We start from the raw sequence: 16,668 nt of genomic DNA on the forward strand, positions 1-16,668 counted from the left end.
TTGACTTTAGCTTAGAGTGTACAGTGATCAGGATTACCCTGACTAGAGGAGTAAATAAGAATGTAAGTATGAAGATGTTTAACACAGTAACTAAGCAAGGCACTTCTTTATATATGTAGATATATATATATATATATATATATATAAATAAATTTTTTATTTATATATATATATATATATATATATATGATACTGGGGAAATAGGTTATTGTTCAAATAATTTGTAGAATATTTCATTTTATGAATGTGACCAAAAACATGTTCAACATTTAGCAATCACCAATGTCATACAGCACATTTAAATTATCTGTGTTTTTAATGATATCTCCAGGTCTAAGAAAATTGACACCAGGCAGTTCTTGATCATGTGGGTATTGCTTGGTGAATTATGTACATATATTTGCTTTGCATTGACCAGTTATTCCAATCCTGAATTATTGTGATGAATTCTGTAGATGAAATCATAAAAATTTCTATTTTCAGTTTTACAAATTATAAAATATAATTGGAAAAATAGATTAACAATAAATTAATTCAACTGTAAAATATTAAGTTTACATTATAGGCTTGTTTCTACTGCTTTATTTATTCAATAAGTGTATTTTGCCCTTCTGAGTTTTTGTAGGCTATCATGCAATTATTTACATAAAACACATATTTAAGTATTTAAAATGATACATCTCTTGCATGTTAATGTAACTGATGGTGTAACAGGCACAGAATGAACAAATAAAACATTGTAAGGTTTGAAAAGTTTTTATACAAGTTCAAACAATTGAATTAAAGTTAAATCCAAGGACACAAACAGATTATCAATGTATATGGCAGTTTTTATAACAAGGTAGACAGGGGTAGCTGGGACTGTTTGGTTACTAAAGACTACATAAGGTAGGTAGGTAAATAATTGGAATATGCTGCAAGAGTAAATAAATTAAATATATTCTATGGGCAGATTAAATACAGTTCTAGTGGCAACATTTGTCTAGAATGTAAACTGTTATGGTAGTTTCTGTAAGGGATTAGAAGGCTGCCAAGTGAACTGATGCTTATGCTAGAATAGTGGTAAATTCCATCTCTGTAGTTGCTGTTACAATGAGTTTGGTTGTTTTACCTGCATACAGCACTGTTATTATTTTATGTGACACTTCTCTTTCCTCTGTAGATCACTGTAAATACAAAAGGTTAAATTACCATAATACAATATATACAGTATATTGCCAACAACGGTCCGGCACTCATATAATAATGAATAACTTAACCCGGTCCCACCACAAAGCAAAATTATACCAAATCTGATGGTGCGGCACTCAGGGCTTGTTGAACAAATAACTCAGACACATGAAGATAATAAATTATTATCTTCACGTGTCTGAGTTATTTGTTCAACAAGCCCTGAGTGCCGCACCATCAGATTTGGTATATTTATATATATATATATATATATATATATATATATATATATATATATAGTAATGTGTAGGGTAATGCCGCCAACTTTGATAGAATCAAATATAGACTACAAGTCAAATCGTGAAAATATAATAATAAAAGTACATACTCCCTACGTCTAAAGGGTGTCAGCTGGGCCAAATGTGATGGAGCATTGGGTATGCACCTTTAGTAATATGGAAAAAGTGTATAAGGTCTTAGAGACTGGCGTACATATGTAGTGAAAACATACCACAATGCAAATAATAAGTGCAAAATAGTGCTGTGTAAAAACTTATAAAACGTGGTAAATTTAAAAAATGCAACAATATTTATTCACTATGATAAAAAACATATAACATAAATGATATGAAATAGAGTAATGAGCCTACACGTGTTCAATGGGCTCTGACAATGCCCTCAAATCAGTACAGTCCCCTGTGCAAATATTGCGTACAGTAAAGTGCAAAGGTGCTATAAATATTGCAAATGTCCCTTATGAATAATACATAGACAATGCAAAATATAAATTAAAGATGATACAATGCAATTGATATTAGCACAGGATAATAAGTAAAAAAACCTTTTTAAAAAAATGTTTCTCTAAAAAGGCTAAAAGGATTATTTCAATTCTTAGAAGTGCATTTGAGTCTTTCTATATTGAATCAATGTGATTATTTATAAATGTAAATGTGATTATATGTACTGACATATTCAATTTTTATGGGAGGGGCTGGGCTGCACATCCTAATATTAAACATGATAATAGGTGCTACCATGCTGAGACCAGTAGTTCTACAGCAAAAAGAAGAGGAGGGGGAGGAACAGTTGCACACTATAAGCACTAAGAATACAAATGATCAAAATATCTATAATAGACTGCAATAATTAACATGGTTTTAAATGTAAGATTTCTTAGTACATGTTTGGCCAATGATGTTTGCCCACCTACCACGTCACGGTGAACCTTGTACAGGTGGGTCCCTAACATCTCTAATACTAACACACTAATTAATTTATCTAGGTCTTACCTATCATAGAGCCCATTAGATGTGTGTACTGCAATGCAAGGACCCATACCAGTTAAAATCACTTGTGGCAGGCAGGAAGAGTGCTAGCCCAAAGAAGGGGGTCTCAACTTCAGAATGTACCTTAAATACACACACACAGGAAATGGGAGGGGCTGGGCTGCACATCCTAATATTAAACATGATAATAGGTGCTACCATGCTGAGACCAGTAGTTCTACAGCAAAAAGGAGAGGGGGGGAGGAGCAGGTGCACACTATAAGCACTAAGAATACAAATGATCAAAATATCTATAATAGACTGCAATAATTAACATGGTTTTAAATGTAAGGTTTCTTAGTACATGTTTGGCCAAAGATGTTTGCCCACCTACCACGTCAAGGTGAAGAGCCCTCTAATGGGCTCTATGATAGGTAAGACCTAGATACATTAATTAGTGTGTTAGTATTAGAGATGTTAGGGACCCACCTGTATAAGGTTCACCGTGAGGTGGTAGGTGGGCAAACATCTTTGGCCAAACATGTACTAAGAAACCTTACATTTAAAACCATGTTAATTATTGCAGTCTATTATAGATATTTTGATCATTTGTATTCTTAGTGCTTATAGTGTGCACCTGTTCCTCCCCCTCCTCTCCTTTTTGCTATATTACATTTTTATAAAGATTATTAATATTATATAGGTGGTGTCTTGAGAATTTTTTTCTGCCATTTCAGGACTTATATAGTATATTAATTTGTTTATTAGCGCATCACCATTGTCTTGTTGTGGTATATAAATAAATTAATAAGTTAAATAATTGTGCTTTAATCTGTGTTTGTAAGAGAACCTATGTAAAAAAGTATTTTATATTCCACTTACAACTTTATGAAATTTTATCTGTTGATAATTGTGTATTTTTATAAATAAATTGTGCAAACAAATGCAATAAAGTGTCAGTGCAACCGTGCAAAATTATTTTTCCCCTTTAGGAACTCTGTGGACCAGACGAAATGCGTTGGAGGCTCCATGCCCTTGCCCTGCATGAACTTGCCTTAGCATTCTAAACAAGATAAGCATCTAGCACTTTGCCATTTATTTATTCTTTATACCTTACATGATTGATTTTTACCATGAAATATATTTTTTAATCATCTCATTGGTATAATCGTGCTATATATGTGTTGTTGTAATCTTTTTAAATATATTTATCCATTATAATCTTATGTTAATAGTTAAATAAATATAGATATTTTATTTAGGCATTGGCATTTTTTGTATTTGAGGGACTAAGCTGAGGGATTGTCACTTAGTCTTTTTTTAGTGTGTATGGGATGGATTTCAGTGGTATATAACGTGTGATCATAATATATGTTTACAGTTTTACACAAAAAAATTATTTTGCATGGTTTCACTGACACTTTATTGCATTTATTTGCACAATTTATTTATAAAAATACATAATTATCAACAGATACAATTTAATAAAGTTGTAAGTGGAATATTAAATACTTTTATACATAGGTTCTCTTACAAACACGGATTAAAGCACAATTACTTAACTTATTTATTTATTTAAGCACATTTTTGTCACTGCACATCAAGTCCATTATAAACCATTTCTATTGCAATAGCAGACCACCATTGCTATTTAACCTCTTGACTTAGCTGACACACATAACCTGATGGGAAAGTGCATAGAGATATTTAAAACTTTATTGTTTAAATAGATCCAGGTGACGCGTGCATATCTCCCATCCCCATATATATATATATATATATATATATATATATACATATACATATATATATATATATATATATATATAATATATGCATGTTTATATATATATATATATATATATATATGGGCATAATATGTGTCCCTCATTAGCACTTATTGAATCAAAATGCATGAAATGTATGTATGTTGTGTGTCAGTTGATGTCTACATGGTAAATTAATGAGGAGATATTTTCTGGAAGCTGTCTTCCTCTGACCAGAGCAGACACAGGGGAAATTCAGAACTCAGGTATGCAGCATTATATATATTTTATGGCAGTACTGTAAAACAGTTAGACATCATTTTATGAATTAATAAAGTGCCTTTAGTGTCGCATTATTTCTGCAGTTGGAGTATACTGTGATAAAAATATATTTGGTAGCAATAGACATTTGTTGTCTTTTAATTGTCCGCACATAGGGCCTGATTCAGATTAGAACTTGAACCCGATGGTTTACGTACTAATCTAATTGTTTGGGGTATGCGCATGTGCAGAACATGTCCTGCAATTTCGTTCACAGATCCCCTTAGCCGTAGGATGATTGACATGCTGGAGCGTTTGGGGTGCAGAGTGGGGGCGTGCCTGGGCATGTTGCCTCATTTTCCGGGAGTGCCAAGGCCAGGGTCTGCGTCGGTGGACGCAGATTTCCTGGCATCGCAAGCTGCCAGCCTTAGTAAGATGGAGCTTACTCAGACTGGCTGGTACTGTTGTCATTGTGACTGATGGTCGCAATGGTCATCTGATGCAGCATCTACAGACACTGCACTTGAATCGCAATTCCTGTCAGGAGGCGTCTGCTTCCTATCGATGCTTCCTTGCGGCTGTGCAACACTATCCACATATTAATGAGGCCCATTGTACTCTGACATCACCTATTGTTGCCACCATGGTGTATTGCATAGAACAAGCACCATGCAGCGTGTACTGAATTCTTTCCACATCTAAGGATGATTGGCAGCTTGAAACTAATTATTTATATAGTCTGACATGTATGAACATGCTTACAAGTCAGACAGGACTGGAGGATGGCGTGCATGAGGTATGCTAACATACCTCATGTGTGTGTGTGGGATTGATGTTGAGAGCACAGTACCGAGACTGTGTTGGGGGAGAGCAGACAATACAAAGCATGCAGATGGGGAGAGCCAGCTCAGTGCATGACATACAGATGGCGATGTGGGGGCACAGAGAAATGGGAGTGTACACAACAGGACATACAGATGGGGATGTGGGGCACAGATATATGGGGGTGTACACAACAGGACATACAGATGGGAATGTGATGGCACAGATATATGGGGGTGTACACAACAGGACATACAGATGGGGATGTGGGGCACAAAGAAATGGAAGTGTACACAAAAGGACTTACATATGGTGATGTGGGGGTACAGAGATATGGGGGTGCACACAAAAGGCCATACAGGTGGGGATGTGGGGGCACAGATAAATGGGGGTGTACACTACAGGACATACATATGGGGATGTGGGGCACATAGGAATGGGGGTGTACACTACAGGATATACAGATGGGGATATGGGCTACAGAGAAATTGGGGTGTACCACAACAGTACATACATATGGGGATGTGAAGGCACAGAGATATGGGGGTGTACATAACAGGAAATACAGATGGGGATGTGGGGCACAGAGAAATGGAAGTGTACACAAAAGGACATACATATGAGGATGTGGGGGTACAGAGAAATGGGGGTGCACACAACAGGACATACGGGTAGGGATGTGGGGGCACAGATAAACGGGGGTGCACACTACAGGACATACATATGGGGATGTGGGGCACATAGGAATGGGGGTGTACACAACACAACATACAGATGGGGATGTGGAGGCACAGAGATATGGGGTGTACACAACAGGACATACAGATGGGGATGTGGAGGCACAGAGATATGGGGTGTACACAACATGACATACAGATGGGGGGTGTGGGGCACAGAGAAATGTGAGTGTACACAAAAGGACTTACAGATGGGAATGTGATGGCACAGAGAAATGGGGGTGTGCACACCAGGACATACAGATGGGGATGTGGGGCACAGATATATGGGAGTGTACTCAAAAAGGACATACAGGTAGGGATGTGGAGGCACAGAGAAATGGGGTGCACACTACAGGATATACAGATGGGGATATGGGCTACAGAGAAATTTGGGTGTACCACAACAGTACATATAGATGGGGATGTGAAGGCACAGAGATATGGGGGTGTACATAACAGGAAATACAGATGGGGATGTGGGGCACAGAGAAATGGAAGTGTACACAAAAGGACATACATATGGGGATGTGGGGGTACAGAGAAATGGGGGTGCACACAAAAGGACATACGGGTAGGGATGTGGGGGCACAGATAAACGGGGGTGCACACAAAAGGACATACATATGGGGATGTGGGGCACATAGGAATGGGGGTGTACACAACAGGACATACAGATGGGGATGTGGAGGCACAGAGATATGGGGTGTACACAACATGACATACAGATGGGGGGTGTGGGGCACAGAGAAATGTGAGTGTACACAAAAGGACTTACAGATGGGAATGTGATGGCACAGAGAAATGGGGGTGTGCACACCAGGACATACAGATGGGGATGTGGGGCACAGATATATGGGAGTGTACTCAAAAAGGACATACAGGTAGGGATGTGGAGGCACAGAGAAATGGGGTGCACACTACAGGATATACAGATGGGGATATGGGCTACAGAGAAATTGGGGTGTACCACAACAGTACATACAGATGGGGATGTGGAGGCACAGAGATATGAGGGTGTACATAACAGGAAATACAGGTGGGGATGTGGGGGCACAGAGAAATGGAGGATGCATACTACATGACATACAGATTGGGATAAGGGGCCCATAGAAATGGGGGTGTACACTACAAAACATAAAGACAGGGATGTGGGGCACATAGAATTAGGGGTTTACACTACAGCACATACAGGTGGGGATGTGGGAGCACAAAGCAATGGGGGTGTACTCTACAGGACATACAGATCAGGATATGGGGCACAGAGAAATGGGAGTGTTCACTTCAGAACATACAGATAGGGATGTGGGTCACAGAGAAATGGGGATACACACTACAGAACATAAAGATGGGGATGTGGGGTACAGAGAAATGGGGGTGTACACTACAGGACATACAGATGCGGATGTGGGGGCACAGAGAAATGTAGGGTAACACTACAGGACATACAGATGAGGGGGGAGGGCACAGAACATACAGTTTTTTTGGGGGAAGGGGTATATAACATGATACAGATCAAATAGGTGAGGTGGAAAGAGCACAACACTGGTTTGTATATCCTGTCCTGCACAATAGAGATTATTGGCACAATATTGGACATACAAACTAACAGGACAGACAGATGAGGGGGGAGGGCACAGAACATACAGTTTTTTTGGGGGAAGGGGTATATAACATGATACAGATCAAATAGGTGAGGTGGAAAGAGCACAACACTGGTTTGTATATCCTGTCCTGCACAATAGAGATTATCGGCACAATATTGGACATACAAACTAACAGGACAGACAGATGGGGGGCATGTGGGGGTGTCTGATGTGTCATAAAAGGGGCACATGGGAAACACCTGGACCTGGAAACCCTACTGAATTCCGAGGAACACTTTTAGTAGATAATATGATAGATAAATGTGGAATGAGAAAAATAGACAGAAATTGAATAAGTCTTACCCATCCCAAGGGAGCTTCCTGAGCATGTAACTGCAATTAAATAAGAGAGGTCAGAACTATGAATATCTGTTATACAGTAAAATGAGTATTATACGTTAAATGGAATACTCATTGAAACGCCTTTAATTATTATATCACTGTTGTATATTACACAGGTATTGTAAATAGTTATATTGTGTTTACATGACAGTGGCATGGGAATTACTTTTCATGACAGATACAAAGGCATTGTCATATATCTGTTTGTCTAGTAATACTTGCCAAACGATAAGATAAAATGCACTGGTACTGTAGATATTAAACAAGTGCTTCCTTGTGAGTGAGACTGCTTCCAGTCAGGGTGTAACTAGAGTATTGGAGGCCCCTGGCAAACTCTCACAGTGGGCCTCCTATTTGATTTCTATAAAGCCTTAGGTCTACATGTTTTTGGGAGTTTAATGCGTTTTTCTTCCTCCTCTTGTTTCCTTTTACGTTTCTCACTACCACTTGGATATTTTTTCAAGGACATTATCACAGTACTTCAAAAATGTTTGCGATTATACTAGGCACCTACATGAGGAGATGGTAATACTGAAACAGGGAAGTTAATTGTGAGCATCAACAATAAAGGTCAAGACAGTCAATATTAAGGGTCAATGTCAACCCCAATCACTAATATGTCCCTTCATACCCAGCAGCACCTGCAGGTATAATAACCCCCTCCTGCTAGTAATCACCTATTTGTCTTGAACTTTCCTACATGCACGGGCTCATCTCCTCCTCACTCAGCCCAGCATACGGCGGCTGACCAATCATCCCTCTCTGTGCTCACTGCGTGTCCCCGTAAGTTCCCAGCGGCAGCACACACTGGTGTATTCCGGCCACTCGCAGCTGCAGTTGTGTGTTATGGGCGTCTGGTGAGTGCTCCCAGGTGAGATTGGGGGATGCTGACTCTGGATCACCACTGCACCACAAGTATCCTTAGGACACTTGGAGCAACATTAGAGTCTGCAGGGTGCGCTGCAGAGGGCCTCCTTCACCTTGTGGGCTCCTGCAAATTTGCCAGTCTAGCCACCCTCTATTTAAGCCACTGCTTCCAGTAAGAACTGAGTTCAAATAAAAAAAATAAATTCCTACCAGAATATATTCTTTTGGGGCAGAATGAGATTTGGGTGTCTCCACCACTGACAGGAGAAACCACGACGGTATACACATCTCCACATGGAATCTCAGTGACATCACAGTAACTGGAGATGGTGTTTGGATTACACGTAAAGTTTCCTTTGGATCCATAGATGTTGACGGTGTAGTTGTCATGTCCAGATGATGCCCGCCAAGTGACACGGATGCCACTGTTAGATAGCCTGTATAGCTTCACTCCAGATGGACAGCACGCACCTGTGGGATATTAATATACTACATTACTGCTCTTATATATCATGCTGAATAATTTGATACATTGGAGGTTTGGATTTTTTGCATATTTCACATTCACAAAAAATATAAAGAAGTCTAGTAAAGCGTTAGCACACTAGGGACATATGTATCAAAGCTTGATGTGAGATAAAATTGTGAAATACATATCACCAACCAATCAGCTCCAAACTATAATTTCTTAAACACAGCTTGCACAATGTAAATTAGAAGCTGATTGGTTGGTGATATATATTTCACAATTTTATCTCACATCAAGCTTTGATACATATGCCCCTAAAAGCATGATTTAAAATTGCACTTAAATGTATTTGTGCAACACAAGTTGTGATGGGCACTGGGCTTATGTGGGTGCTCTGACTGAATCATTGTCAGTGGATTTATATTACAATTTTATCCCTTTGAAATGTTCAATTGTAGATTACACTAACAAACTTTTTGTTTTACAAATGTATCTCTTTTATTATGAATAATCACAAGCAGACAACTAGCGGACACCACTGGTGTTTTGGAATAGACAAAATGACCGACTTACTGGATGAGTAACCATGATAAGTGCACTGTGACATAAGGCCAGTTTCACTGACTGCTTCCAGGGACACAGAGTAACTTGTCCCACAGGTGATACATCCCAGCAAGCAATGGTCCTCCATGGTGTGGCATTTAGCCTCTCCCTTCGGTGATTCCAGCATTGTGTTATATGTCAGGGCTCCTGTGGCAGAGGACCAACTTACATTTGTCACTGACTGAGTGACTTGGACCACACTTAGATTTGTTGGACAGCAAGGAGCTGTAACAAGAAAATATATTTAATTACACAACATTTTCAAAACATACCTATTTCATATGTCAATGATTACACATTGTGCAATCTATTCTTTATTGTTTATATTTTATCTTGAAAATAATTAACAGCCATTAGATATTAAAAGTACATTGCATTCTCTGTATAACATGCATTTGTAGTGGCAAACAGAATGTCAGCGTGGATTCTTTAGTTACCTGTTTCCAAGGGCATGCTGTAGCTGGGCAGGCTGGTTCCTTCATTAGTAGATGCCACCACATGGACCATGTACATTGATCCACAAGGCAGGTTCTCAAGTATACAGGAGGTGCCTGAGCTGGTGCAGTCCAGCAATCCGTGCTCTCCTCTTGCAGTCACAGTGTACACTGCATGGTAATTACTGGACTGCCAACTGACCATGAAGCTGCTTATATCCATCATTGTGATATTTCTGATTACTGGGCTACAGGGAGCTGAAAGCAGACAGCTTACATAATAAGAGACTAGTTCTGGAGTACAAAACAGTCACTGTTTAATGAAGCAGGGACATTTAATGAACAAATTGTGGTGTAGAAATGAGAAAATAATCAGTCATAAATACATTTTCAAATAGTATCAGCAAATACTTTAACTTACTGGGAATAAACACAATTGTGGACATCAAGTAAATGCTGTATATGTATGTCATAAGCTGTAGATATCAACATTATAGTTTTAGGTATCAAATGCCTTTAATGCATGCCTGTCAGTCCATAAACAAACAAGCATAATTCATTAGGAAGACAACTTTTATACAGTATATGGAATAGAATGTATAACATTTATAGCTTTTACAGATTGGTAGGGGTGTATCTATGGCTCCGAGCGCCCCTGGCAAAGTAATGAACTGGCGCCCCCCTCCCCCCCATATATTCTGAATAATTTGTCTGCATTTATTACGTCTCTACAACCAACCCTCCTTCTGTATCCCCAGCCAACCCCCATGTTTTATTAGCCAGCACCCCTTTTTGTTTCTTCAGGCAGACCCCTTTTTGTCTCCCCAGCCATCCCTCTCCTGTCTCCCTAGCCCCACCATCCCACTTCTGTCTCTCCAGTCACCCCCCTCCAGTCTCCCCAGCCAATGCGGGGCTCCAGTCCTTGGTCCCCCGGATCCAGCCCCTTGTTCCAGTCCCTGGCACCTGCATCCAGTCCCTGGCCCCCACCATCCAGCCACTAGCCCCCCCACAGCCCACAAATACTTACCAACTTCAGCCTGTGGCTCGGTGGCTCATCAGTGCAGCAGCAGCTGCAGCGATGAGGCGCACATGACGTCATGACTTTATGCGAGCCTTGTAAAAAAAAAAGCTTTATTTTTTTAACAAGGCGCACGTTATGTCATGACGTCATGTGCGCCTCATCACTGCGGCTGCACTGAGGAGCCGTCGAGCCACAGGGGCGTACCCAGGACTGCAGTTCTGTCTTGATTCTACCCCCTGTCACCCCCGGATGGCGCCCCCCCCTTCGCCAGCGCCCCTGGCAAGTGCCATCCTGGCCAATGGGTAGATACACCCCTGCAGATTGGTTACATATGTGCACAAACCGCGGCTATTGCAAGATGCATGTGTGTTAGCAACAGCAGCATCTGTGCCTGGTTTACACCAGACATACGTCACATGCACATATATCCAGATTTACAGCTATATAAAACGTAAAATACTTTTCTAATTAATCAATAACAACCAGGGTTGTAATTAGGGATGTGATACTAGTGCCAACACACAGAGTGCAGGGGCCTGGGGTTGGCACTGTCGCTGCTCCACAGCCCTTACTTCTGCTAGTAGTGTGCCTGAATTAGCACCCTGCAGCCAGTATCACTGCTGCAGTTACGCCCGGAGTGTACTTTGGATGCTCCAGGCAGGCACCCTGCAGTCTGTGCAGCTGCTCGGAGCATCCTCAAGATATTCCAGGCAGTGCTGCACTTCCCGGTACCACTCCCTCTACGTGACATCATGACGTCATATGCTTAGTGGGCGGCACAGTGCATTACTTAGCAAAGCTACGCCGCCGATAACTCCCATTCTCATATAAGAGGGATGAAAGAAACATTTGCCTAAACACATCCAGGAAAGCATAATGTATGCCTGAGCAACAGAGAAAGCCCAGATGAGACTACCTGCAAATTATACAGATGTCTTCAGCATGGATGTGTCTGTGTCCTGGTCTGCAAGTATTTGCAATTGTGCAAGCATGCCTTGACTGTACTCTTGTGTCCATTTCACTACCAAGCATAATACTCACTCTGTATTATGCTCTGTATGTTAGAATGAGGCGTAACCTAATGATTCTTGTGTCTTAAATTGTGTCCCTGTTGTCCCTTATCTGTATAAGCATGGTGTGCATTGTGAAACACAATTATGCCTTAATCAAAATTACATCTGTCAACAATGCAGACTACATTTATTCAGACTTTTTCAGGAAGAAATTGGTTATTCTCCCATTGATTCCTTTCATTTGTAACAACAGCTCAGCGCTTGTGTACTGAAACCAACGGTGATGTCCTATAATCCACATATGCATCATTATCACCCATGTTGATATTATTAAAATGTGAGATTACCCATGATGACTCCTATCTGTCAGAGGGTAAGTCCACACTTACAGGCCATAGATTAGAAGAGATCTGTCCCCAGCAGAATGTCCCATATGTGTCCAGCTTATCACAGCATTACATATAAGAAATTGACTCACATGTGTATTTCGAGGAAATTATAGTATTACAAACAGGTGGGGAGATGTTATCAAAGTTTGGAGAGAGATAAAGTGCCAACCAATCAGCTTTAAACTGCTATTTTACAGGCTGTGTTTGAAAAATTAAAGAAGCTGATTGGTTGGTACTTTATATTTCTCCACTTTATTTCTCTCCAATGTTTGATACATTTCCCCCAGGTATCATTTAAATATACAAAATTTGGAGGTGAACGATAAATATAACATTCAATGTATACATACCTGTTTTCATGTACTTTGAAGCACATGAGGTGTTGCTGCCCCGGTTTTCACTATATGAAAACACGGTTACATTGTATTGTGTGTTACACTGGAGGCCAGAAAGAGCACATACTGTGGCTGTGTCATTGCAGAGGATTATGTTAGTCCCATCATCAGCCTTTGTCTCATACATTTCCGCACCTCGCACAGCAGACCAGACAATCTCTAGCGTATCACTCGATACATAGGCCGGGTTGAAATCACTGGGGCAACACGGTGCTGTAAAACAATGACATGTCATTTTCAGAAACAATATACTACTCATTTTTTATTAGCACTGGAGCGCCATACCAGAGAGCACAATACAGTTGTGGGAGAAACAGATCATGCAATCAGCAATGAATATTGATAATCTACAGCAATAATACAGTATGTAACCTTGTGCATATTATGCAATCAGCAGGGCCGTAGCTAGGGTAGTACGGCCGGTGCCATTACACAGGGCACCACAGGTCAGGGGGTGCTGTTTGGGCCTGTCAAATTTCTGTTTATTATCATTCTTGCTTGTAGCTTCCTCTTATTTCATCCCCAGCATCTCCTGGCCTCTCCTATCTCTTCCCTGGCCCTTCCCCATGAAGCCATGGCCCTTTTTTGGGTGCATTATGTCCCTTTAAAAAATGAGGGGGGCACCAATGCTCTTTCTGGCACGGGGCACCAAAAAGTCTAGTTACGGCTCTGGCAATCAGCAATATATATATTGAGAATCTACAGCAGGCACCTGCCCTTGGCCAGTCCACTTTCACTCACGTATAGTTTTCAATTATAGAATCTTGACAAAACTGACAAAAACAAAATGGAGGTTTCAAATCTGTCACTCTTAGGGGGAGACTTATCAAACCTTCTAAAGTGGAATTCGTGCTCATAGCAACCAATCAGATTCTTACTATCATTTATCTAATGCATTCTGTAAAATGCTAACTATAATCTGATTAGATGCTATTGGCAATATCTCCTCTTTGATAAACCTCCCCCTTAATATCATATTACCAATCCCAGAGATCATTCCCAACCACAATAAAACGACAGTAGTTGTTTAAATTAAAATAATAATAATAATTATTATTAACATACAAAAATATTGTAATGACATAATAAAAGAAAATACTAATAAGAGATCTTGTTACAGTATATTATTTTTCTTTATAAATGTACTGCTTTTCCTGTAAGTAAATATTTCCCAAACTGGATATAAAAGATAATTTTCCTGAAATAGGAAGTAATGGTTTAACTACGCATTTCACCATGCTTGTAAAAAAGAGCCTTTCCAACAAATGTAAGGTGGAAAATGTATATACTGTAGTGTCTACAAACTAAGATTTACAGTATCTGAGGATATACACAGTTGAGTCACATTATTATGACCATTTGATGTCGACAGCGTGTAGCCCATGAAGTACGTCACATGCAGTGCGCTGGCTTGGTGGGTATATAAGGAGTGTGATAGGCCATCTGCAAAGATATCACTCGTTGCTGTCATGGGTAAAAGGGGCCATTTTTCTGAGTTGCAGAAAGGGATGATTATTGGCTTTCGGGCCAAGGGTGGCAGTATTTCTGAAACAGTGCAGTTTGTAAGCTGTTTGTGTGCTGCTGTGGTGAAGGTGTATTGTGACTGGACAAATGGCACCATTCCAAATAACTGACGTGGAAATTGCGGAACACCACATGCCATTGATGTGAGAGGTGACTGTCGGCTATGAAGGTGCGTGAGGGCCTACTGACACGCTACAGTGGAGCAGCTCACCATCAAAATGAACCTGGGGCCACCAGACGTGTGTCTAAAATAACAGTTCAGCGAACCCTGCTGCATATGGGGCTCCGAAACAAGCGGATGGTCACTGCACCTATGCCAACGAAGGTGCATCAGCAGAAAAGGCTTAAATTTTCATGCCTGTATCGGAGTTGGACCACTGCTGATTGGTGAAGGGTTGCCTTCTCCGATGAGTCACGTTTTCTGCAGATGGACGCTGGCATGTCAGCCGAGAAACATCGGAGAACAAACACCCTGCAACCATTGCTGGAAGAACACAAGCTGGTGGTGGCAGTGTTATGGTCTGGGGAATGTGTTCATGGCATTCTCTGGGCCCACTCATCCATGTGGAAGGCACCCTCAACCGATTTGGTTATGAATCCATCCTTGCAGAGCACGTACACCCATGCATGCTGATTGTCTTCCCTGAGGTAGATGGGATCTTCCAGCAAAACAATGTGACATGTTACACGACTAGAAATGTCTGACAGTGGTTGGACGAGCACGTACCAAGACTTCCAAGTACTTCCCTGGCCCTCTAATTCCCTGGACATGAACCCAATTGAGAATCTGTGGGACCACCTCGATCATTGTGTTCGCTCTATGGATACTCCACCACGCACCCTCCAGCAGCTGTGGGATGCACTGCAATCAGCATGGCTCCAGATACCTGTGCCAACTTACCAGCACCTTACTGAGTCGATCCCAGCCCATTTAGCTGCTGTCCGTGCTGCACACGGCGGTTACTTTGGCGATTAGCTGGTGGTCACAATAATGTGACTCGACTTTGTATTTATTTATCACATAAACTCACCTGTAGTGTAATTCAGAAGTTCACCCAGGGGGCTTTGTCCTGCCTTGTTATATGCAAAGACACTCATGAAATAGATGAAGCCACACTCAGCTGGAAAGTAGCACGGTGACTGGGACGTATTGCAATGAACTTCAAAGCCGTCATCACTCTTCACAAACACAACATAATAATCTGAAAGATTTCCGCTGGACCAGGACACTGTGAGATTACCAGGGTTTCCCTCCTCAACTGTAATCCCACTAGGTGCACATGGAACTGAGAACATAGGTGAGTTTATATGAATACATATTAACAGCAAGCCCAACAAATACATCTCATAGTTGAGAACTCATTACAACTTAATATATTTGTGTTATGCTATATAGCGACAAAGTATAGCTGTTATAGGTCTTCATAAGAATATTGACCAAAATAATCAATTTGTTCATACAGTATGTAATCATTAGACCTACTATGTTTATAAATCATATTAAAAAAAAAAAGTAAATAAATGAAACAACAAAAGAACAAAAAGGAAATATCAGTCACAGAATAAAGAACTCATACATAAGGCCTCATTCAGAGTTGCATGTAAAACTTTAGGTGTTTGGTAAGAAATGTGGATTTCTGCCTGTATGCAGTGTCGGCCAGTGTTGTCTATGAGACCCCCATCGTTCCCATCCTTTATCCATCAGCACGCATTGGAATCAGTCCTATCCCTGGTGTACGAGATGTGACGGAAAGCGGCCAGATCTTTGCTTACTCTTACCACTGAATAGCCTGCAATTCCATTATCACTCCCACAACACGCCCACGGAATACTTATCCTACATGCAAATGTCTTGTTTCCACCCAGGTAATAACCACTCAGGCACTAGAGGACATGCGGCTGAGATGTGTACAAATCTGAATCGCCCCTAATTGCACTAAGTGGCATATGCAGGAACTGACGCAT

The 16,668-nt window shown here is 40.6% G+C and overlaps 1 protein-coding gene across 1 annotated transcript in view; it reads right to left on the bottom strand.

Moving 5' to 3' along the window:
• Positions 1-201: 201 nt before the first annotated feature.
• Positions 202-16,668, bottom strand: part of LOC148442249 (fibronectin type III domain-containing protein 7-like) — a 31,167-nt gene continuing 14,700 nt past the window's right edge. Inside the window, exons 7-14 of the mRNA XM_088464119.1 lie at positions 15,735-15,989; positions 13,135-13,392; positions 10,365-10,619; positions 9,898-10,152; positions 9,066-9,326; positions 7,950-7,979; positions 1,112-1,166; positions 202-449 (exon numbers count right to left, since the gene is read on the bottom strand). Coding sequence (XP_088320245.1) covers positions 1,135-1,166; positions 7,950-7,979; positions 9,066-9,326; positions 9,898-10,152; positions 10,365-10,619; positions 13,135-13,392; positions 15,735-15,989 — 1,346 coding nt within the window. The 3' untranslated portion in view covers positions 202-449; positions 1,112-1,134. The remainder of the gene's footprint in view (positions 450-1,111; positions 1,167-7,949; positions 7,980-9,065; positions 9,327-9,897; positions 10,153-10,364; positions 10,620-13,134; positions 13,393-15,734; positions 15,990-16,668) is intronic.

The sequence above is a fragment of the Taudactylus pleione genome, unplaced genomic scaffold (genome assembly GCF_031769625.1).
Source record: "Taudactylus pleione unplaced genomic scaffold, aTauple2 ptg001594l, whole genome shotgun sequence".
NCBI lineage: Eukaryota > Metazoa > Chordata > Amphibia > Anura > Myobatrachidae > Taudactylus > Taudactylus pleione.